A 25,012-nucleotide genomic window follows, 5' to 3' on the forward strand; every position below is an offset into this window, starting at 1 on the left:
ACAGGTAATCAGCAAAATGATTGATTAGTTTCTCTCTTTCATAAGCCTCACAATAAGCTAGGTCTGCTCGCTTTGTCACAATCTGTTGCAGTGACATAACACTAAATAACAACATGTGATGCATCATTTAAGTCAGTCTTTTGAAGCCAAGTTGTATAACATCTCAAAGAATACTTAACAACCAGAAATTAACTTACAGAATAAAACGTGGAACAAAGGGGGAAAGTAGCTTTCCTGACAACTGCCAATATTTAGCATTTCTGTCCACAGACAAGACCCATATTTTGCAGCCAGTCAATCATGAACACCAGAGCAACCCAGGAACTTCAAAATCCTGCTGTTCCTGTCTTCTACTGCTGACGACAGCAGACAGCAAAACAGAGCTGCAAATAACTCAGAAGGACATACGGCAACACTGCCTCCTTTCACAGCCCTGCATTGCCTCCAGCTCCTGCTCCTTAATCCGCTCACAGCAACCATGCTCTTCACAGCACTCTCACAGGCAACACACTTCAACAGAGCAGCTCCAAAAATACTTTAATCAAGCTAATAGACAAGATCTTTATTAAATGAGTTGCTCAGCTTCATACTTGAAACCTCAGGTTATAAATGGTGATCCTATTTATCAGCCCCAGAACTATCATGACTTAAAGCCAAAAAACACAACACTCTCACACCTCTTCAGCAGACCACACTAAGTAGGCATTTTCTTAAACTGAATATTCCCTTAGAAGAGGATGGGATGTATAAGGAGACAGGAAGTGCTGCCCTGCAAAGGCACATGTGTGGCAGAGACCTGTGTGTCCCAGCCATCCAGTACTGCGTCCATCATACAGCCCCTGTGTGTGGTCGGAGATCTGCTCCATGCTCATTGAGATTTCTACCCAAACTGCAATTCACAGTCCTTTGGAGCAGGCCAGGAGTCCAGCCAATGCCAAACTCAAAGCAAGCCACCACAGTGCTTCAGGTAGGTTGAGCCTGTAATGTTTGCTGCTTTATATAATAGATGGCAGAGTTTTAAGTGCACAATGAGACTGTAGGCAGCAGTTCTCCAGCAACTTGCCCAGTGTAATGCAGAGACAGGAATACAGTGCTCTCCAAGGGGGAGAAGTGCAAAATCACAAGCTCTGCACATAAAGACACTTCCAAAAATGATTACACTGGATAGATCTCCTTAGCAGGAAAAACCCTGGTGCTACTGCCAAGAACTTTTCTACAAACTGCAACGCCGAGTCTTGGCTCTTCTTCAAATTCTTGCCCTTTTCATCATCGCCAGCTTTCCTAGTTAGCGCTTCTCTGGTGTAGTGCTCAAAGCAACACCAGCAGACAAAAGCCTCTTGCACCAACCCACCAGAAGTTACTGGGCCCAACAGTCTATTTTCAAAGTGCCCCTCCTGCTGCTTCCACACAGAGGAAGATTTATTTTCAAGGAACTGTCATCTAAAGCCTGTCATCTGATTCTTTCAAATGTGCCAGATTGAAGAGTTCTGGAAGCAGATGGATTAAGTGGCATAGATTTTTTAAAATGTCAAATCCTGCACTGTAATTTACATACCTATTGTCATGGGAACACCTCAGCAAAACCCCTGACTTCCAAAGAAAACTGGCATTGCTTCACCAAGGGCTAAAGCTAGTCAGTGTTTCAGAAAATGGGGCAACAACTTTAGTGTCTAGACAGGGATGCCTCTAACATATGGTCCTAATGGTTTGTGTGAAATTCTGCTCTGAAAAGCAATTTTATACAAGGATAGCACCTTTGCAAACAATCAGTTCTGTCCTTTATGCAAATTCAAGGCAGTATCTCCCAATTTTACCGTCTACAATGCTGTTTGCTTCCCTGTTTTTGTGGACTATTTTACGTTCTTAGAATCACGGAATCAATAAGGTTGGAAAAGACCTCAAAGATCATCAAGACAAACCTGTCACCCAACACCTCATGGCTACTAAACCACGGCACCAAGTGCCACGTCCAATCCCCTCTTGAACACCTCCAGGGATGGTGACTGCACCACCTCCCTGGGCAGCACATTCCAATGGCTCTCTCTGTGAAGAACTTTCTCCTCACCTCAAGCCTAAACTTCCCCTGGTGCAGTTTGAGACTGTGTCCTCTTGTTCTGGTGCTGGTTGCCTGGGAGAACAGACCAACCCCCACCTGGCTACAACCTCCCTTCAGGGAGTTGGAGAGAGCAAGAAGGTCTGCCCTGAGCCTCCTCTTCTCCAGGCTAAGCAACCCCAGCTCCCTCAGCCTCTCCTCATAGGGCTTGTGCTCCAAACCCCTCCCCAGCTTTGTTGCCCTTCTCTGGACACGTTCAAGAGTCTCAATGTCCTTCTTAAAATGAGGGGCCCAGAACTGGACACTTAGGCCTCAAATGGTTCAGGTAAAGGTCTGGAACCTCATCAGTGTATATGAACACATGGTGAACGAGAAGGATGGGGACATAATTTGGTACATAAAACCAGTTTCAGAGGTGAAATATGAAAGAACCCAGCTTAACTGAAACGTCCTAGTGTGCAGTCACACAGGCTGCCAGCATGAAGCCAAAAGTAAAAACAAACCAAAGCCCCACTACATTCAGCACTAAGCTGCTGAGTGCAGAAGCGAAATCTCTAAGATTATAAATGTAACAGCAGTGTTATTTTCACAAGTCAAGCTTCAGAACAGATCTACTTTAATGCTAGCTGCTATACTAAGAGACTTAAAGATGCTATGAAATACTAGACTCCCACGTTCAGGATCTACAAGATACCCATGAATAAATTCATTGTTTTTAAATTTAATGGCTTTAAATTTTAGGCAGAATCACTATTTGAAAATGATACTCTTCATATTAAAAAAAAAATGTAGCTGTGTATTATCTTTAGGTATTGTATAAAACACATAAAAAATTCCAGCTCCCTCAGGACTCAAGCTGTTTGCCAGCAGGATGTGTCAGGGTGCTGCATGCACCAACAGGCTCTGCAGCTGCCATTCCCTCTCCCAGGGGTTTTTTTGCCTGCCCACACTCAAAAAAAAAAAGTAAATGTTTCCAAGACAGTATGTTCTTGCAGGTTTCATTTATAAAAAACCCAGCAGTTGAGGAGAAGAAAGCCCTGAGTGCAGCTGCTAAGGAGAGTGCCATGGCAGGTCTGGCACCATGCAATGGGCACAATGTGCATGCCTGGGATTGTGGTAGCATCTTCTGTCCCTCCAGCCTGGTAAGCATGAATATATGGGTGAGAGACAGCTGGGGTGACTGTGATAGGAAAATGTGGTGGGTTGAAATCCCATCCCCCAAAACCACCACGGAAAAGGAGACAAGTTAGAAGGCAGGAGAACTGGGCCACATGCGGAGTACATCTGAAACCTTCAGCTGTGTTGTTACCATAAAATAAAACATGACATAAACTGATAATTTCTGCTGTGTGCCTGGCCCAGCCTGGCCATTGGAGCAGGTGTACCAGCTAGTTTCCTTTTCTTGCTTTTATCTGTATTTGGCATAATGCTTTGCTTCTATTTTTACCCCTGTACAAGACAGTGATTAATTCAGATACATGCAGGATGTGATCCAAATCTGCAGGTAAGTCAATGGGCTCTGCATTAGCAGTACAAAAGCCTTGGCATGGAATTTGTATTTATTCATTCCTAAATCACACATGAAACTATTTCAGCTCTTTAGGATATATGAAAGTATCATTACATTCCTCTTTCCAAAATGTCTTGAACCTTACTGCTTTACAGTGAACAATGGGTTATGCTAGCTTCACTTTCAGTGGGTATGTCTGACGTTGCCTCTTTCTACATAGACATAAGCCCAGAAGCTGCATACAAGCAACCACATAAATTCCAAAGTAAAGAGGAAAGCTGTTTGGGTTTTTTGTGCAGAACTGCAAAATGGTGACAACAACCCATAAAAACTCCAAAATGCCACCATCACCAAAAACAGTCTAACAATAAACCCCCCCAACAACTCACTGTGCCAACCACCTGAAAATGAGACAAAGATACTCAAACCTGGAAACAAAAGGACCTCTCTCTCCTCAAGTACAGGCAACCCAAGACCTCCAAGGAACAGCACAAATACCCCTGCTAGATCATCCTGTTTTGAAAACCTACCTTCATCCCAGCTGCAGCTGCTGGCCCGCTGGGGTCCACAGCCTGGATGTGGCAGGGCTTGCTCCCTCGCACCACAAAGCCCCAGCCCACTGCATCACCAACAATCTGCAAAGAGAAAAAATTGCCTTGATCACCTTTGAGCAGCTCCATGAAATCCAAGGGGTTAACATTTAAATAGTTCAGGATGTATATCCAACACGTAGTAAAGGACATTGTGTGCAGGTTGCTGTATCACTTACAGGAAAGGCTCTGTTCAAGTCATTCTTCTTGGTTTTCATAAATATTTTCTGTTGAAGTCAAAAGTGACTAGATTCAAAAAAGGCTTTCTCTAATAGTGAATATTCAGTATTCAGTATCACTATGGTTGGAAGAGACCTCAAAGATCATCGAGTCCAACCTGTCACCACAGACCTCATGACGAGAGTAGGGAGGACACTACTGCCCACTGCAGGCTTGAACTCACGATCTTCCCATTAAGGGTCTGATGAATCAAAATCTCTGACCCATCAGAGTCAAGAAAAACCTAGGCAGAAACCTTCAGTTTGGGTGGGTAACCCACTTCTGCAGAGCAAGTATTACCAGGAGTTCAAGGCATAGATGAGCTCCTGTAATACAAATGTTACTAGCTTTATGTAATTTTACACTCCATTTAAATCAGCAGTACTACGCTGGCATAAAGACAGGATAAACAAACGCAGAATCAGACCCAAAATGTGTGGAAGTACTGATAACAGTGTGGGATTTTAAAGTCCATAGATTAGCAAATGCAAATAAGCTCTAATTATCCCATCAGAAAATGTCTGTTTACTTTATGAATACAACAATGCAGGAAAGAAAGAAAAACACTGGAGACATACCGTAAAAGTTTTCCTTACGTATGGGGCTCCAGGCATCAAGAGCTCATCAGCAGTCACAGGTCTCTTTAATACTGTGGAGATACCAAAGTGAATATTCAATATAAACACTCCCCTGGAGTTTCTCCTAAGAAATAAGATACAGTTTTGATACACATCTTTTAGGTCCCACTTCCCACACAGTCCTTCAGTTCTTGCAGACGTGCTTCAAAGTACTAAATGAAGCAAAGAGAAGACAGCAGAATAGCTGTGAGTACAAATGTTGAGAGCTTTGGAAAAATCAGGGTCTTTAGCCAACCTACTTTGGTGTCTGCAATCGAGGTCCATTAAACACTATCACAAACACCAGAAGTGGAGGTTCCATTGTCCAGTGTTGAAAAGAGTGACCAACCTCCCTGACACAGAGCAGCTTTTCCTCCTGGCTGGTTCTGTGCATGTTGGGTGCTCTCTGCATTTCATGGGAGTCGGGTTTGAATCACAGAATTAAGAACAAAATTCTGCTTGAGTAAGGAATCATCCCAACAAAGTGATTTGGAAATTGTAGGCACAGACATTGAATCCCATTTAATCCAGGGACAACTTCAGTAACCAAGAGCTGGCTGGGCTTTTACATGAAAGGAAATACCAGTGAGTTTCTGTAGGTGATTCTCCATTGCCTTGCTATGCTTTGGGGTAATTTTCCCCTGGAAAAAACAAAGTGAATACACAGTTCTGCCAAATCAAATGGACACCAGTCTGTGTGCTATTATTTATCTGTCTGTAAATGCTTCACACAATGGAGAACAATGGAAAGACATATGTGGTTCTGCAGGTTTGCCTGTTTCACCTCCAAAATCACAGCTGCTTGTCTTTTAGTGATAAATAATTTTGATGATGTCTGCCTTTTCAGTCACAGGTGGAAGATACAATTTCCCACAGATGGTATTTGAAGACATTCATGAGTTTCTTGATGGCATTCATGGGAGCAGGGAGAATTCTAACATATGAAACTCTATCTTTCTTGTTTGTTTGTTTCCCCATGGATTTTGACAAACTGTCACTTAGTGACACTTTTGAGAGCATGCCTGGTCAATGTAAAAAAAGCCCTCAATAATTATTATCATTCCACATGTCAGAATCAGGTGAATCAACTGCACAGGACCCCTTATATGCCTCCCTTCATTATATCTCCAGAACTTTTTTTGTCTGATGACTGCTTTCCTACATGACTGGTCAAGCCATGACCTGGGTGTTTTTTAACTGTTTGCCTGCATGAGATGTCCTCTGACAGTAACTATAACTCTGCCTTGTGTTTATCAGCACACAGATCACAGACATGCACTGGGTCTGGATACCAGGAAACTTAGTGAAAAACCCCAAATCACCTTACAGTCGAGCAGAGGATTAAGAATTCTTCCATAACATCTACATCTGACAGCCTCCTGTTAACCTCAGTCAGAGGATGTGTACTTCACTATGGGACAAATTACTCTACATTGCTGCTAATTGCATAATTCTTTAAAATAGGGCTGTTTGTAAGCCCACTGCTGTTTTCTCTCAAACATGAGCCTGTGAAAGCCATTCAGTTTGAAAACTAGTCCTAAGAGAGAATTCATTTTAAACAATAAAGAATTTAAGAAAGGGCAACATCACCTGTCCTTTTCCTTCCAATGCTGTGTAATCATCTGCACATAAAATAGATCATAGTAATAAATATAAAGTAAACTCATTCTCACTACTCATGGGTTGACACTTCATATGTAATCAGAACCATAAATGAATGGAATAGTCAGCATACTTCAGATAACACACACAGCTATGGACAGTGCATGAATGCTGCTTTATCTGTCCCAGAAAATATTCCATGATGTAATCAATGAAGTATTGAGACCAAAGAGCTCCCCATACAAAACCTTTCAGAGTGTTCCTGGGAAGTCTACCTGAGAGGTTACTCTGCCAAAACATGACACTGTGCCAGTCTTCATACAGAGACAAACCCACTGTATATAATGGAGGTTGGTGCCCAATGCCCCACAGTATCATACTCCAAGGATGCAATGACCACCAGCATGGAGAGCACTCCCCTAGGCTGGACAGCAGGTCTGATGTAGGGGGATTTGGCTTTTGGACATGCAATCCTAGTGAGTCCTTCAAATTATTTTAACTTAATGCCTCATATTGAATTCCCAGTAGAGTCTAAGGAGAGGGAAAGAAATGTACTAAAAGGAAAGAGAAAGAAAATATCCCTGTAACTATGCCTCTCTTTCTGATGGCTGCTCTGCACGGCAGGAATGAAATGCACTCATCTCCGGGGGGCAACTGTCAATGTTTTATACAGGATTCACACAGTGCTTGAGGCACTCCCTAGTAAACAATTCAAATGCCAGCAACCCTTTGATAGTAAAGCTTACACATAGCCATTGAAGCCTTCTCCCCTGCACAACACCCCCCACACCACTGGCAGAGGCCCGGCAAATTTGAAATAATAATGAGCACAAAGGGCTTTGATGTTCAGCACTGATTCTGAGGGAAACAGGGAGGCTGAAACAATACTTATCCAGGTCTGTTTTCCCCTTCCCAGTTGTACAGTAAGAAACAATTCTAAGTGAACTGTGGAAGAATGGGTGTGTTTAACTGGTGTAAGATAGGATATCCTTTCAAATAGAAAATAACCTTCAACACTGCTTTTGCCTTCCTAAACAGAGCACTGTAAGACCTAAACAAACAAAAACCGTTAAAATGGTACCAGACACACTGAAACAATGCTGTCCCTTTTTACAGAGGCTGTTGTTTTCTGAGTTGTATTATTTCATAGCAGCCACTGGATAGTTAAACTCTCCTCTGACTTGCACCAGAGGAATGCCTCTCAGAGGAGATTTGGCAATGAAGAGACAAATCTGGGCCTCTGACTGCAGGTCCTCCTAAGAGATAAACTGCAGTTCAAACCACAGTTATGGGCTTGATGCAGAGATTATTGGAGGCAGGCGTCTGGCTTGTGTTCAGCAGGACATCAGGCTAGAGGATGATAATAGTCTCCTCTGGCCTACAAAACCTGTGACACTGTGAATTTTTACTGCGTCCTTGGGAAGATAAACTTCAGTGCGATGCCAGGCATTCTTCATGTCGCCTTCTTGGCACGTGTCTGCTCCCTGTCTCCTGTGCATCGTAAGCAACACTGATGCTCACCAGACTTGGGGTTGCAGAGCACGGGTGGACTGCTGCTGAGTGTTGGGCTGCTGCTGAAGTACCCGCTGCTGCCACAGCTACTCATGCTGCTTCTCCGTACTGCCGACACGATTTTTATCTCCTTGGTGGGACTCACTACAAACAGAAGGAACACACAGAGAGAAAGGGAATTGGCATCAATTATTAAACACACTTCCCTGGTTTCCTTAAAAGCACTGAGCCATGCCTTCACTTACAGCACTGGGAAAGGGTTAGTGTGTTCTACATAGCTAGAAGAGTCACTGCCTGAGTGTAATATTGTAACTAACACAATGGCTGAACTGCTTCCACTGCAGTGTCTTCTAGGAGCCATTCCAATGTAGGCTTTTCTAGTTTTTGTTTTCCTTTGCATTTATGTTGTAAGTTCTTAACCAGCTATTGCTGTACAGCAAACACTGCTGCATCTCTTCCCCTCATTTTAACTCCTCTCAAAAATTCTGTATAGAATATATGACAAATTACTTCAGGCTTGGGATATTTTAACTAGTTCTCTTTGTTCATGGATGTCAAATTTTCATCTGAAACAGCAACTGAAATGCTGTTGTTACAGAGACAAAATCACCCTAGGGGGCTGGAGATTTGGTAAACTGAGTGCATGGGCAACCCCTACAAAGAGGAGCACATGATACCAAATCTTTGTTTTTTTGTCTTTCAAACAAACACTGAAACCCCTTGCCCCAAACCAATCTTTTGACGCCCCATGGAGTCACGTTACAGACAGCAGAATTCTTAATGACTCACCTGAGAGGAAACTGGTGTGTTTTCTGTTGTCATGGTTCTGCTTGCGCAGGCAGAAGGGGCTGTCATGGCTTTCTGGCATCAAGCGAGATTTCTCAGTGAGCAGCTCCATTAATCGCCGCCGCCGCCGGAAATTCATTCTGCACTGGTAGAGCAAGTCACTGTCCGTAAAATGGTGCTTGTTGGACACTAGGAAAAAGAAATGGATAGGAAGTCTATGCCTGGTAGGATTAGTATTAGAGCACACCTGTCTACAAGGTGTGCACCACACAGCTTGGTGTAAGAATCACAGAACTGTCAGGGTTGGAAGGGACCTCAATGATCATCTAATTCCAACACCCCCCCCCCCTGCCCCTGCCACGGGCAGGGACACTTTCCACTAGATCAAGTTGCCCAGAGCCAGAGCCTGGCCTTAAAACCCTCCAGGGATAGGGCTCCTACCACCTCCCTGGGCAACCTATTCCAGTGTCTCACCATCCTTCCAGGTGAAGGACTTTCTAACGTCTAATCTAAATCTACCCTCCTCTAGCTTGGATCCATTCCCCCTAGTCCTATCACTACCTAACACCCTAAAAAGTCCCTACCCAGCATTTCTGCACCCAGAGTTCTGCAGACTCAGCAAAAGGAGGAATGTGGTTAGCTTCACACTTCACATAGGTAGCTTCAATATAAGTGCTTTTGTAGTGCTAATAATAAAGTAGGAACTTGAGTGGCCATTGCTGAGATGAATCTTTTCCACTACCTCCACTAATGACAAACACTTTGTACTGTCAAGTGGAAATGCACATGCTTATCTTTCCATGACAGGTCACATAATGATCTGTCTCCACGCATGCTTGCTCTGTATGCCGTTTGCTGCTGGTGGTCACTACGGACCAGGCTTAGCTCTTCACATCAAACTCCTAAGTGTAGGGCAGACTCTGGGAACTCTGGCTTGACTACCTTGTTTGGAGCTACAGAGCAGCAATGAATCAAGACCTATGTATTTCCTTTCTCTTGTTCATCACAGACAGTGTGTCCCAGACACTTCCTGCAGGCCACTTCCCCGGCTTCGCACGGATACGCAAGGTTTCAGAACAGGCACTCAGCCAAAAATAATTTCTTACATAATGAAGAGAAGTCTTAATTACAACCTGTTTTGACATTGAGAGCAAATCCCAGGCTGCTGGTGCTGAACCACCCCACATGCTGTAGCATCTCCATAATGTCTGCGTATTCGCTGCCATGGATGCCACATCTTGGTAGTAGTGAAAAATGCAGCAGTTGGAGGGAGCTCTGTGCCAGATCTCAAAAGGGCTCTGACTCCCTCGGGGCCTGATCACAGAAAAGCCCTCTGGAGTACTCCCTGCATTAGTGCTGCAGTGTCTTAAATAGATGCAGTATGTGTTTTGGCTGTGTTTTCTCCAGCTTTGCCTACCTCCTGTGATCACATTCCAAAGAAATGATCTCCCACAGTTATCTTTTCCACAGAAGATCTAGATTCTGAATTTACCTGGGCTATAAATTGCATTTCTTCCAATACTGAATCACAAGAACTGGTGAGTTTGACATATTTATATGTGAAGTGTAAACAACAACACAGATATGTTATACATGCATGATATATGTCAGCTGAGTCTTTGAGCACATGACTCAGTCACTTGGCTTCAGCCTCCCTACTTCAGACACTGATTTTTTGCCTTGGTCTTCACTCATGCCAGGGATGCCAAGTCATTCAGAGAATAAAGAAGACGCCAGTCCCAGATGTGATCCCCTGGGCACAGCCCTCCATATGGATAAAGAACTGCCATATGTGGTCAGATCATATGTGCATCTTGCACAGAAGCATGTCTCTTCTCTGCCTGGGCCACTGGCAGAGAGAGGACACTATCTGTTCAAATGGGCTTTTGCCTTTGGGACACAAGGAATGATGAGGACAGAAGAGCTTTCTGAACTGCACATGCTTGTGCCTGAGCTGCCGTGCAAGCCATCTGCCCCAGAGTCCTGCAGCGTGGTGTAGGCTGTAAGGCATTTCTTAGAGGTTTCAAAACAGGCAGAGTTTTGAGCCTCTACCTTTTCTTCATGATTAAAGCAGAAAGGTCATGCCAGTCAGACAAACGGTGACATTTCAAGTACCACCTATACAAAAGCCCCCTGCTACCTGCTTCTGTTGAAGAGCTTCAGAAAAGCCCATGCCACTTGGCTTTTCTCTGCTTCACTTTGGTGCTGAACCTGTTGTTTCCTCCAATCAGCCATACTCATCCTCCCTGAGCAAAATGGCTTTGCTAAGTCAAATTTAACGTTGCAAGCCAATTTGTTACTGTGTTCAGACACATCAATTACTGCAGGCACACACTGCTGCTGTGCTCCTCATTTTGGGTACATAGAGTATGCAATGCCATTACACATCCACAAGATCCATACAGGACTTGCTATCAGAGACAGAGCTGAGATGTAGGTGTTTGCAGATACCAGTCTTATTCTAAGATCACTGACAGAGTATCTAACAACATCTTAGCACATTACTAGAATAACCAGATAAAAATACCAAAAAAAAAAACCTTCTTTTTATAATGACATCTTGAAGAGTTCCCTGGAAGGTAACACCACAAGTCCTACGTATTCAGTGTGCTGCTGAGATCCACAGAAGCAAAGAAAAGTTTGGGTTGGAAAGGACTTAAAGATCACCCTGTTCCAAACCCCTCTGCCAAGGGCAGGGACACCTTCCACCAGACAAGGTTGCTCAAAGTCCCATCCAATCTGGCCTTGAACACTTCCAGGGAGAGGGAATACAAAACTTCTCTGGGCAAACTGCAAAAAATTCTTCCTTAGGTCCAGACTAAATCTACCCTCTTTTAGTCTGAACATGTTTGTCCTGTCACAACAGGCTCTGCTAAAAAGATTGTCCCTATCTTTCTCACAGGCCCCCTTTAAGTACTGAAAGACTGCAATAAGGTCTCCTCTGAGCCTTCTGTTCCTGAAGCTGGGAAATTCCAACTCTCTCAGCCTGTCCTCATAGGAGAGGTGCTCCAAGCCTCTAATCATCGGCACGGCCCTCCTCTGAACTCACTCCAGCAGGTCCATAATGTTAAAGGAAAAAGGGCCCCACAAATACTCCCTTGGAAGTAGGACTGCTGTTGCCAAGTTTGTAATGTAAGAAATATTAGTATGGATTCTGATTGGAGTTAAATATTATGGCACTGCAGTTTTTAATTCAAACTATTCTGTTCTGTTTGTATCATTAACTGAAGTGCTCTTCCAGCCTTCAGAAATTATGATAATCAGAGATGGACACATGCTCCTGTTGCAGACATCACAAACCACTCTGAAAGTCTAGAAATTAATTACTGGCCATGGAACTAGGTAATATAAACTTTTTATCCCAAGACACTGAACATACTTGACTTGTTTTGACCCAAATGTTGTAATATTTAGATAATTACAACAACATAGCTTAGATCTTACACTGAAATAATTCATCCCTGCTGTAACTGTTTTAGTCCATGGGAGAGTGAATTTTTACATATAAAATTAAGACAAGCAGAAAGGGTAAGACCAAGGGCTGGATGTTGTGGAATATTTGTATATGGCTTGCACAAGAAAGGGTTTGAAGCCACAATGCTTATGACAAGTAGGATTATTACAGCCTGGAGAAGAGGAGGCTCAGGGGAGACCTTATTGCTGTCTACAACTACCTGAAGGGAGGTTGCAGACAGGTGGGGGTTGGTCTCTTCTCCCAGGCAACCAGCACCAGAACAAGAGGACACAGTCTCAAGCTGCACCAGGGGAGGTTTAGGTTGGATGTTAGGAAGAAATCTTCCCAGAAAGAGTGATTGCCCATTGGAATGGGCTGCCCGGGGAGGTGGTAGAGTCACCATCACTGGAGGTATTTAGGAGGAGACCTGATGGGGTGCTTGGTGCCATGGTTTAGTTGATTAGATGGTGTTGGATGATAGGTTGGACATGATGATATCAAAGGTCTCTTCCAACCTGGTCTATTCTATTCTATTCTATTCTATTCTATTCTATTCTATTCTATTCTATTCTATTCTATTCTATTCTATTCTATTCTACAGAATCTGGAGCGCTCATTTACTTTCAAAGTTTAATTCCTCATTTCTACTGATAGTCCACATTTCATGTGAGAGTGTGAGAATTACACCTCAGTACATCCTCAACTTGAGCAAGTAACTTATTTGTAGCACCATGTAAGTTTTTGCATATTTAAGAAGAAGATGAAAAAAAAAATACATAGCAGTAGTTAGCTCAGAGTGCCTCCTTGTACATACACCAGCACATAAAAGATCTCACCAAAATTACTTGTGCGTCCCCTGGGCTTTTTTTTGTTCTTTTTCAGCTGGGAAATTCATGATTTGGGATGAAATATCCATGTTGTGACTCTGCCTAAGGATAAGTGTATCTGCAACAGCGTGGAAAAAGAGATATCCAGACCATGGATCAGAAGTGAGAAGTTGAGGAAAGGGAGGCAGATGATGGCTCAGGCTGCCTTTGAAGCACTCCTTAGGTGCAGTGGCTAAGGAAATAATGCCCTCACCCTTGATAAATCACAACAGTGTGAATGGCACACACACAGCAGGCCCTGAAAGGGTTTTTAGGTACGCTCAGTACATGCTGGGTGAGAGGTACTGGTGCTCAGCTCGACTACTTTAGCAGTCCACATTTGCTGCAATCAGCAGCGAAAAGTGGCAGTGAAAAACTTTTCCAAGCCAGTTGCAGAATGCTGAGAGGGCTGCACAGACTTGCTCAGGAGGGATTTCTTTAAAGGTAGTTTAGAGGTCATTACCTCAAGCTAACACAAAGTGTTGACTCAGAGGCGGCAGCAGATAAACTTGTGGCAGCTGACAAGACTCATGCTCCAGCTACCTATCCCTCTCATGGAAGAAGGGCTGACTTAACTGGCTTAACTACTGAATTAGTTCACTGCCCTTCAGAATGGAGCACAGAAAAGCACACTGATTCCATTTCAGCTTGGTTTAAAAAGTCAGGCCCTGGCTGACGTGTATCAGGACCTGTATTGGTACACGATGAGGGTGATGAAAAGAGAAAGGTGGGGTGACTTCATGAGTTTCTTGTTCCAATTTCCTTCACCAGTGCTCAGGTGGAAACATGTCCATGGTACAATGTGCGCATTATGAAAAAGAAATGTACCAGAGAGCCTAAAGTAAAAATATGGTGACCTGCAATCTCCAAAATCATGAGTGCCTAAGAGCATTTATGGTCCTGAAGGGAAAGGCACTAACACTAATTCACAGTCATCCATGTCAGATTTTGGAGGCAGAGTCACAACCCATCATATTCAACATAGACAGGCCATAAATTTATCCCAGAAAGAGAATTTAAAAACTGTCTTTTAATCTTACAAAAGCACAGGATACTTACATTTTAAGCAGCCTGCAATGACCACTTTACTCTTCCCCTTACAAGCTGTTCAAGTCTTCAGTTACTTTCCCTGCCTGACAATAAAGATTTAACTCCAGGCTGAATTTGTTTAACTTTAGCTAATCCCTGGACTTTGTCACACCTTCATGAGAGTTATGTAAGACTTGGCCAGAAATCTTTGTAAAGACGTCTGTGAAGTGATGAAACAACTCTCAAACATACCTTTGATCAGATGAATAAATAAGACCCTTTAAATTCTGGCTTTTTTTTGGGTTTTTTAAGCCCTCTCCAAGTTCTCTTTGGAATGTCTTTATCTTTCCTAAAATCCAGCCATCAGTACTGCATGCTCACTTTACTCCCTTTCTCTCACTTGCTGTTGTTATTTTTGCAGATCTCAGGCTCTCAGTAACAGCTACTGCAACTCTACTGCACCAAATCTGTAAAATGGGAACAATCTGTGCCCCATACATCTTCCTTTCCCTCACAGCATTGCTACACACCAATCAGCAGAGCCTGTATTCTCATATCCTAAGATGTATTGCCTCCTAGTTATACCGTTAGTTACACAAACCAACACCTCTTTGGGAGTAATGACCATTTAATTAATAGAGTTCCATTTTTTGTTTACTGTCTCATCTATCCCTAGAGACAGAGATCAGTGCTGGGCCCCATCTTTTTTAACATCTTCACTGATGATCTGGATGAGGGGATTGAGTCAGTCATCAGCAAATTTGCAGATGACACCAAGTTAGGAGCAGATGTTAGTCAGTTAGAGGGTAGAAAGGCTCTGCAGAGGGACCTCGACTGACTGGACAGATGGGCAGAGTCCAATGGGATGGCATTTAACAAATCCAAGTGCTGGGTGCTGCACTTTGGCCACGGCAATCCCATGCAGAGCTACAGGCTGGGGTCGGAGTGGCTGGAGAGCTCCCAAACAGAGAGGGACCTGGGGGTGCTGATCGACAGCTGCCTAAACATGAGCCAGCAGTGTGCCCAGGCAGCCAAGAGGGCCAATGGCATCCTGGCCTGCATTAGGAATAGTGTGGCCAGCAGGAGCAGGGAAGTCATTGTGCCCCTGTACTCTGCTTTGGTCAGGCCGCACCTTGAGTACTGTGTCCAGTTCTGGGCCACTCAGTTTAAGAAGGACATTGAGACACTTGAACGTGTCCAGAGAAGGGCAACAAGGCTGGGGAGAGGCCTTGAGCACAAGCCCTGTGAGGAGAGACTGAGGGAGCTGGGATTGTTTGGCCTGGAGAAGAGGAGGCTCAGAGCAGACCTCATTGCCCTCTACAACTACCTGAAAGGTGGTTTATAGCCAGGAGGGGGTTGGTCTCTTCTCCCAGGCAACCAGCACCAGAACAAGGGGACACAGTCTCAGGCTGTGCCAGGGGAAGTTTAGGCTCGAGGTGAGGAGAAAGCTCTTCACAGAGAGAGTCATTGGTCATTGGAATGTGCTGCCCAAGAAGGTGGTGGAGTCACCATCCCTCGAAGTGTTCAAGAGGAGATTGGACGTGGCACTTGGTGCCATGGTCTAGTCATGGAGTCTGTGTTTATAGGTTGGACTTGATGATCCTCGAGGTCTCTTCCAACCTTAGCTATACTGTGATACTGTGATACTTGGTGCCATGGTCTAGTCATGAGGTCTGTGGTGACAGGTTGGACTCGATGATCCTCGAGGTCTCTTCCAACCTTAGCAATACTGTGATACTATGAGTTTGCAAACTTGATTGACCAGGATTTTAGCTGGTTATTCCTCATTTACATTACAGTTAAGAGAAAAATCAGTATATTTATTTTAGCATTTCTCTGATTGGGAGCACCTTATGTTGCAGCTTTGCCACTTCTTCTGCCTGGACGAGACACATAATACATAAATTTAAATTGCAATGTCCATGCAAATATTGCAGCATCTGATTCTGACATAAAGTCCTGGGTTTTGCAGAGTTCAAACAGCCTTTTTATTCTTTTGCAAGGAGGGTGATGTAGGGCAGAGACAGAAATATTAGCTGTACGTTGACTTCATAGAACTGAGGGGGCTTTAGAAAGTACAAAAGCTTATTTTAACAAACGGTGTGATTCATGCCTTAAAAATTAGGCCATTTTCATAACTGGCTTTTCCCCCAAATCCCTCCTACCACTTCAGTTCCCCATGATTTTCAGCACTAATAATCTGTGTACATCTCCACCATGATTAACAATTTGTAGCAGACAAAGGCTGCGGTTCCCAGTCAGCCGCATGCAGCAATGCACCTCAGCTGCTCTGCACATCCCCAGAAATGCAGCACTGTCACTGAGTGATCCCATGGCTGGATGCACAGAACAGGAGTGGTGAGAAAGAGACCAAAGTTCCTCAAGGAGCCGGATGAGCAGCTTTTCTCAAGAATGCAGAGGACATGCCGAAGTGTGCGCTTGTTTGTTGTGTGAGTCTGTGCTCGTGCTGGGGTTAAGCGGAAAAGGTCATAAAAGCATTAGTACAGTATATGGGCTTTTCACTGCTCATCTGTCATGTCTTTCCTCACTTAAAGACAAAAGCAGCACTGAACTCTTTCTGGAGGTGCACAGCATGTTTTCAAGCCTTTTGCTGCAAAAGGCAGTGGTCTCAGTCCATTTGCAAGTACACTTTATCTTTTTACTGAGGAAGTTTTTCTCTATTAAAATGAGTTTAACCCCAGCACTTTCATTTTGAAGCTGGCATGAGGCAGGATGGTTTTGAATAACAGCAGCAAATACTCAACTTAACCCATGACAAAGCTGCAGGAGGTTGCTGTAGACCTTCACTATTACTAGCTGCAACAGTCTGTGTCTTCATATAGCAAGTCAATATGACCATACCAGTCACGACCTCTGAGGTGGCTATGCCCCAGAAAAGTCAATGCCATACCAAAACCAAACGCAGGATGATGAGACACATGCTGGTGAGCTGCAGGGAGTGACTGGGAGCTGCTGGTTTATCTGACAGAGGCCACAGCCCAAGCTGCTCTTGATAGCTCCCAGAATTTGCCCAGGGAAGCACCTGACTCCAGCCCGCTGTCCCTTTGCTTCCCCACTCCCAAAGCAGAACCAGTGGTTAAACTGGAAGGAAACAAACCAACACTGTAACAGAGCAGTTTCTTTCAAAAGTGCTTCTCTCCTTGGACAGCACACAGCTTGCCAAATCTCTCTCCACTCTGCCTCAGGCCTTTTGCCAGCTCAGTTTCAGGCCCTTGCCAGAGAAGCCGTGGAAGTGTGTGTGTCCCACTCTGGCTTTTGTAGAGCAAAGGTGAGAGTGTGAGCTTGGAAAACACTGACCAGGTGCTGAGACCTTCACAGTGTGGCTGCGGCACTTTTGGCTGGTCCTTGTCACGGCTTCATGCTGTCCATCTCTGCCATTCCCTGCCCCATCCCTCTTCCACTGCTGCCTTGCACCAAAACATGTGCAGCTGGAGGAGAATAGCTGACACTTTTTTTTCTGCATTGGACAATGCTTTTCCCACTCCTCTCAAAGCCTTCCTGTTTTTCTAAAGCTAATCTGGCATCTGCAAACGCATTTTAATAAAGGCACCTATTCAGATTAGTTTCCTTTTACACATTGATGAATTCCACCTGCTTGGAACTCCCTCAGATCAAGGAAGAGAGACTACATATGTTCAGCATGCAGGGGGCCTTGGGTCTTGGATTCCCTGTACTGTATAAACACAACAGTTGTATTTTCACCTTTTATGAACGTATATATGCTGTGTAGACTGGAGATAAGCCCACCTGCAAACGTACTCAACTGGCATGTTAAATTCTTGACAGTGCAGCTGTACTAAAGAGTATTTTTTTTCTCATTTGTATTACAAGGAATTTGCTTTGAATGGGCAACAGATGTAAGCTTGAACTGCTCTACTTTCCACCCACTCTCTTGTACAAAACTGCAAGGCAGATTCTGGCCCTGAAACACAAAACCCAGAGAACTCTTCCAGCTTATCCTAGCTAAGGGTGAAGCCAGTAAGTGTGACCAGAAGTAAGTCAGTCCTGGACCAGCAAGTAGATCCAAAAAAAGATCTGTGACATGATTAGAGAACCAGGCCTCCTGAGCTGCTTCAATGAACTGTGGTATATTCCATGCAGCACAAAGAATTCTGGACAACTTTTATACTGCCTTTAAAGAATCAGGATAAGTTCCTCAGTAACCGAACTACAAGTGTCCTACTCTTATTAAACTGGTATGTTCTGCTGAGTGCATTCACATTTTATTTCAGCTGCCCTAAGCAGGTACACAGAAAGTATTTCTCTATACAATCTGCCTTGCCAGTAGGTTTCCCATCTATCTGCAGCCTATTTTCAAATACACACAACTTACTCTAGCATGAAAAGCCAGTGTTGAATCACACACATTACAGCAGTCACTTCAGTTTGTATATGAGGATTTATCATCTATAATTTAGCAAGTTTACAGAACATAGCCAACTGCTTTTCTTTGCTTCCAAATAAAGTATGGAAAGTACAGTTTGTGGCAAGGGAAGCAGAAGATGAAAAGGCCCATCTGGGTATTTCTTTTGCTCTTGCAGCTGTTAAATACTGAAACCCATTCTCTGTCAAAAAATACAATTCAGTACTTAATCTGAAAATAAGTCTTCCTATCTTATTTAATGCATGTCTTATTCTGATACATAGAGCTTGTGGCTCTTGCAAAAACCAAACCTATGCCTGCTTTAGAGAAAGAGAACTGCAGGAAGAGCAAAAGAAGCAGCATGTACAATAGGAAGTTGGAAGATTGTACAATTACATACAAAATTCTTGTTCTCTGGCTTTCCTATTAGGGCAAAATAATGCCAAATATGCAAAGTGGTCTCCAGATCTGGCATTAGCAGTTGAATTACTGTGGGTGAGGTTACTGTCCCTATCTATGTGAACTGCTTATTTGCCACACAAATAAACAACTGAGTGGCTCTGCATGGCATCCGCTCAGAGGAACTGGGCTTATAATGGAAACAAAGTTCTGAGGCAGCCCTGTGCAGGACTTCAAAGACTAACTGAAGATTTGTGTTTTACTGAGATAAATCATGCAAAAATGTGCTGGTTTATAATTTTTAGCATGGTGTATACACAATGAACACTTTGATATATCCAGCAACTGATGGGATCCAGGTGCTAGATCAACTAGAAAAATTATATTTATAGACCTATGTGCTAATTTAGAAAGAGAAAGCGATAACCATTTAAGTCAAAAATTCATGGGATGATGGTTCAATGGCACTTACAAATTGCTACCTGCAGTTGACACTTCTGAGAACACAGGTTCCAAAGAGAAATCTCAAGGAAGAAATGTGTGCTTCACATATATGGCAAGTTTTCACATACAAAGGTAAGAAATGTCAGCTGACCATAAGCAACACACACAGCACAACTGACAGAAAGTTTAAATTAGATCAACAAAGGCAAATGAGGTGATGCTTTGGTAGATATTTAAATCTACTTCCACAATTGTAACAAGCTTTCAACTGCATCATGCATCTTAATGCTTCAAACTAAACATGCTGATCGCCTACTTAAAGGAAATGTTGCTGTATAAAGCTATAGAATCATAGACTCAATAAGGTTGGAAAGGACCTCAAAGATCATCAAGTCCAACCTGCCACCCAAGACCTCATGACTACTAAACTATGGCACCCAGTGCCACATCCAATCCTCTCTTGAACACCTCCAGGGACAGCGTACAGCCCTTGCAAAGAATAGTGAAAATTAAATATGTGTCTTAAGACTTTTCTGCAGAGTCAGGGAGCTAGCATACGTCAATATTTACTATTCTTACTAAGTCATCACAAAATGTTTTTATTTCTGAAAGCAAATTGTACAGCAGAGTTTGCTGATAGAAGATTAACTCTTGGGAAGTGTCAAGTAGCTGCTTCTCTGCTAAGCCAGCAGAACTTTTGCCTGCCTTGAACACACCAGATCTGGCCAAGAGCAATTAACTCAAAACTTTGTAAAGCTGAAAGGTATTCTAGAGAAAGGTGGGGGCAGAAGACACTGGTATTATGACAAAGACTTCTTATCACATATTTACTACCATTGTAAAACCATAACACTGGTAAAACGTTTCACAGAATATATCTGTTAGCCAGTGATGTTCAAAGACAATTTTCCATCTCATTTAGGAAAACAAAGTCTATGGTCTGCCCGGAATTTATCACTCATGTTCCTCTGCTAGCCTGAGCTCTGACCTCCCTGCAGCAGAGTGGACAGCCAGGCAAACTGCTTTGTGCTGAACTGTGCTCCTGTCGCTGCCTGGGGAAGTTGCTTGAGGGATGTCAGAGAGGCAATAACACCAAGCACATGCACTCAAAGCTAAGCAGCAGCTTGTGAAACAGCAAGAGCAGAAGAGAAGGTGATCTGGCACAAGCAGGTGAGCACTATGGCTCAGCCCCACACTCCTCTCAGACTCGATCAGGAGAGCAGCACACACTGTGCTGCCTGTGGTGCAGCACTATCACCACGTGCTTACTCTCCACAATATACTGAAAAGTACTTCTAAATGTGCTGTGGTTTGGTTGCTGACACAGAGGACACGCAAATATTCCTCTTGCAAAGTGCAGGTTCTATCCTAAAAAGGAACTGATTTCTCTTAACAGTATTAACCTGATTTTAAAATGGAAAGTATTCCTCACTTGAGATTCTACACCTTAAACCCTTTTGCAAGGCAGGCAGCTTTACTTTATTTCCCATGTTGTGGACCACAAACATTACTACTAGCAAAAGATTGCCTTTAGGGCAGGAGTATGTTTTATTGTCTGCTCCTGTTCAGCAGAATCTTTCTGCTGGTTCTGCCATCAAGAATGACAATTAGTGTCAAGTAACATTTTGGTACTGCTGATGAAATACAAAACAAAGGGAGTGCAGTACAGTGGAATGAATTTACTGTACTAAGAAATAGAAAAATAGCTCTCTTTTTTATTATTAGTTTCCAATTGGATCTAGAATTCTTTGAAACAGGGGAAAAGAGGATGCCAGTCCTGATGTTTTACACATTATATTCCCAGTTCTGTACTGGGAGTTCTAATTTCAAGCTCCTTTCTTAAAGCCAGTACTATGTAAACCTTTTAAATCCACAGATCATACCCATTTGGTAAAGTGAACCAGCTCTGTGATAATTCTGCTGGTGCTTTCATCGATATTCCTAAGATTGTCTTCACAAATTGTTTCAGTGAAATTCAGAGTATGATATCTCCTGTTTAGAAGCATGTACAAAGCATGTCCACTAGAAAAGAGAAATCTCAAGGACATAATTCACTTTTATTTTATTTACAGCTTCCCCATCAAGTCAGTGTGGAATTCCACAGAGGTACCCTCACCCCATTAAAAGCTGGGTGAGGAAGATGATGGTTCCTTGGAGTGAGAAGCCCACTCCCTCAGCAAGTGATCAATTCTCAGCACTCTCTATGTGGTCATATCATGAGTTTCAGATCTTCCAACAGGCTGCTTTGCATGTTCTCTTGACTGCTAGAAGAGGATGGGCAGGGGATATATTTTCAAGTCCATAAAGGTGAGCAGGGCAAGCAGTGCTCAGGAATCCTCCCAAAACCCATCTTGATGGGGGCAAAAGTATTTCCCTGCCCAAGTGCACTGCTGAGCATTTGCCTTAGTTAATGAAACAATAGTTGATGTGTAATGAAAACCACATCCTGGATTTCACAGCTTTGCAAAGACTTCAACTGCAAAGTAAATCCAGATTTGCATCAATGTCAAGTTCTGACTTTATTTCCCCTGAAAAAACATCACTAGCAAGGTGGTTGAGGCCCCATCCCTGGAGCTGTTTAAGACCAGGCTGGCTGAGGCTCTGGCCAGCCTGATGTAGTGTGAGGTGTCCCTGCCCATGGCAGGGGGGGTGGAACTAGATGATCCTTGTGGTCCTTTCCAACCCTGACTGATTCTATGATTCTAAATCACTCTTCTGGGGTTTGTTTGTTTGGTTTGGTTTGGTTGGTTGGGGGTTTTCTTTGCTTGTTGCTTTTTTTTAAACAATAATTAATGAACATTTACATTTTATATAATACACAGAAAATACTTTGGTAAAAATAGGAGTGAAATCATCACTGCTATAAAGAGGAGGTGTGGCAGACCCTCCCTGCCTGTCAAGCTCCAAGCAGTTGGCACCCTTATAAATCATAGGAAGCACAGGGGCAATTATAGAACTGGAAGCTAATTATTGTGAACATTCAGAAGAAGCTCCCAGTAATTGGAAGCCAAAGATAATGTGAGCATGATGGCAGCCACAAAGGAACTGTGCAGGTCACCTATATTCCCTTTTTCTCTGTTCCTTAAAACTATCTTTTCTCACAAAGCAACAAGCAACTGAGTCAATCTAGCACCTTGTGTATTTGCAACCTGTTAATATCATCAGTTGCTTGTCCTCTGTCAGAACTAGTGTTGATGTGACAACTTTTGAATCACCAGGATCTGATTGCTTTCCCATTATGTATTAAGCAACACAGCTAACAGCTTCTACCAGTTTATTCTATCATCTCCTGGCACTCCTTCATAACTCCTAGAGGCCCTCCAATGTGTTTATGATGGAAAAGGCCTGGGTCAAAGACAGAAGGGTAACTTGCACTGAGAGTAGATGATGATGACATATAGAATGGATTTTAGTGCCAGGGGTGACAGTTTCTTCACCCTTGGAGCAGTACTGGGAGAAAACAATCTCCTCCATGCTTAACAGAGGAAGCTCCCTGATGAAGGCACATCTGCCAGCCACACTGTGCTGGATCAGGTAGAAATACTTGATTCCTGCTTCGAAGAAGTCACACCACCAGTACCAATATGACAACAAAGTGATACCCTCTTTCTTGCTCTAACACTAGAATAACTCTGCAACATGACCAAGAGGGAAAAATGCTTATCTGGAATGAGAGTGTGCTCTGGCCCTGTCAACAAGTGGGATGATATACAGAACCTGCCATTTTTAGACTACATAGAGAATTTAGCTTACTTATGGCTCCAATTCCTATTTGATCCTTACAAAGCTTCAACTATACACATCACTGATAACAAGTTCCACAAATTAATCACTGCAGGCATAGGAGCACTGATTTTCATCCACATCCTTATACTGCTATTACACAGTCCCAAATTCCAGCTGCATTCTGCATTTGAGGCAGAATTTTTGTAACTAATACAATGACCTTTTGAAAAAGCTACCTTTCTATTAATTAAAGTTACCTAGACTATTTAGTACTTAGACATATCATGACCAAGAACATAAGAGACTCTCCACATGATTCAACCTGAAGAAAGCGATACAAAAGGTCTAGCTTTTGCTGCCTGGCAGATTTCTCACCATGCTGTATAATCCCATGCTCCAAAAGTCTGCGTCCAAGCTGCTCTGCTTCACTCCGTGTCGTAGCCTCACCCTCCTGGATCAGCCAGTCAATGAACTCTGATGCCACAAAGGTTCGTTCGTACTTGACTCCTTCCTCTTCCCTTGCTTGCAGAAGAGTATTTTCAGAATTCATCAGCCTGATAGGGGGGGGAAAAATTGGTAAGGAAAATGGTTCTCCAGAAAAGCAACTCCAGATCTATTCTGACAAATCCCACTGGTATTAAGCAAACATACATGAACATTTCACTAACGTATTAAATCTTTCCCAAAGCTATGAATATAGACTTAGGATGTGAATTATAACTGCTTAGTCAACAAATTTAGGCTTTATATCCCTGTGTGAAGTTAATGCCTTCTTGTTTTTTCCCTAAAAGAAAACAAGAGTTTTCAGTCTTCCATTTCCCCTATTTATCCCTTAGTGTCTCTAGAAGTTACTGTATAATCAACACAGTCTCAGGCTGCTCCAGGGGAGGTTTAGGTTGGATGTTAGGAAGAAGTTCTATACAGAGAGAGTGATTGCCCATTGGAATAGGCTGCCTGGGGAGGTGGTGGAGTCACCATCATTGGAGGTGTTCAGGAGGAGACTTGATGGGGTGCTTGGTGCCATGGGTTAGTTGTTTAGGTGGGTTGGATTGGTTGATGGGTTGGATGAGATGATCTGGAAGGTCTCTTCCAACCCGGTTTATTCTATGTAATTCTATGCAACTTTGAGACAAAATAAGCCTAAAAGCACCAGATTATGACTAATGTGTTTTAAAAATCCTATTTCATTTCTACCTATAGCAGGACTATGGTTTTGAAAATTCTCCCCATAAGCTCTGAAACAGCTGCAGATAAATCCAAGAGGAAATAAACCCAAAAGGTAGTTCTGTGGTTTGAGTGGCTGATGAACATTTAGTATCCAACACCCAGTGACAAAGCTGCAATCAGTGAAGATACACATCTGAACACATATTGGCAGCTGAGTCTAAGTTTCTGTGCCTCAGATGGCTCTGTGTAACACCAGAGTTCAGAGGAAGATCATGAGGTGTCTCTAAATCTCCCAGCAATTGGCATGCACCTAGCTTAAATATACTAATAAAACTCTTCTCAGTCCAAGTAACCTACACAAATAACACAACATGAAAGAGAAAACAACAAAAAAAAAGAAGAAAGCTAAGTGAGTTCGGCCGTTTGAAAGACAGGTTGGAAGAAGAAACGATAATCACTCCCCTTCGATACAGAATCCCACTTTTTTGTTGTTATTGGGAGCACCATAGCCTCCTATTTATTAGTTTCTTTTTTCTTCATAGTAGTTTTATCTGTTGTAGTCTAATCATAGGTTTAGTGGTAAGACTCAAAGAATACTGGCTCAAGAACGGCGTGGTTAATTTTGCCACGTAAAACTAATAACTCCCTTCCCTT

At 43.1% G+C, this 25,012-nt stretch overlaps 1 protein-coding gene across 1 annotated transcript in view; it reads right to left on the minus strand.

Moving 5' to 3' along the window:
• The window catches only part of DEPTOR (DEP domain containing MTOR interacting protein), a 77,115-nt gene that overhangs the window by 20,088 nt on the left and 32,015 nt on the right, over positions 1–25,012 (minus strand). Inside the window, exons 5-9 of the mRNA XM_068158636.1 lie at positions 23,567–23,745; positions 8,893–9,078; positions 8,113–8,247; positions 4,951–5,021; positions 4,094–4,198 (exon numbers count right to left, since the gene is read on the minus strand). Of these exons, the coding sequence (XP_068014737.1) occupies positions 4,094–4,198; positions 4,951–5,021; positions 8,113–8,247; positions 8,893–9,078; positions 23,567–23,745 (676 nt within the window). The remainder of the gene's footprint in view (positions 1–4,093; positions 4,199–4,950; positions 5,022–8,112; positions 8,248–8,892; positions 9,079–23,566; positions 23,746–25,012) is intronic.

This window comes from Melanerpes formicivorus, unplaced genomic scaffold (assembly GCF_026170545.1).
Source record: "Melanerpes formicivorus ecotype bairdi unplaced genomic scaffold, bMelFor1.0.p_v2 SCAF_40, whole genome shotgun sequence".
In the NCBI taxonomy this organism is placed as follows: Eukaryota; Metazoa; Chordata; class Aves; order Piciformes; family Picidae; genus Melanerpes; species Melanerpes formicivorus.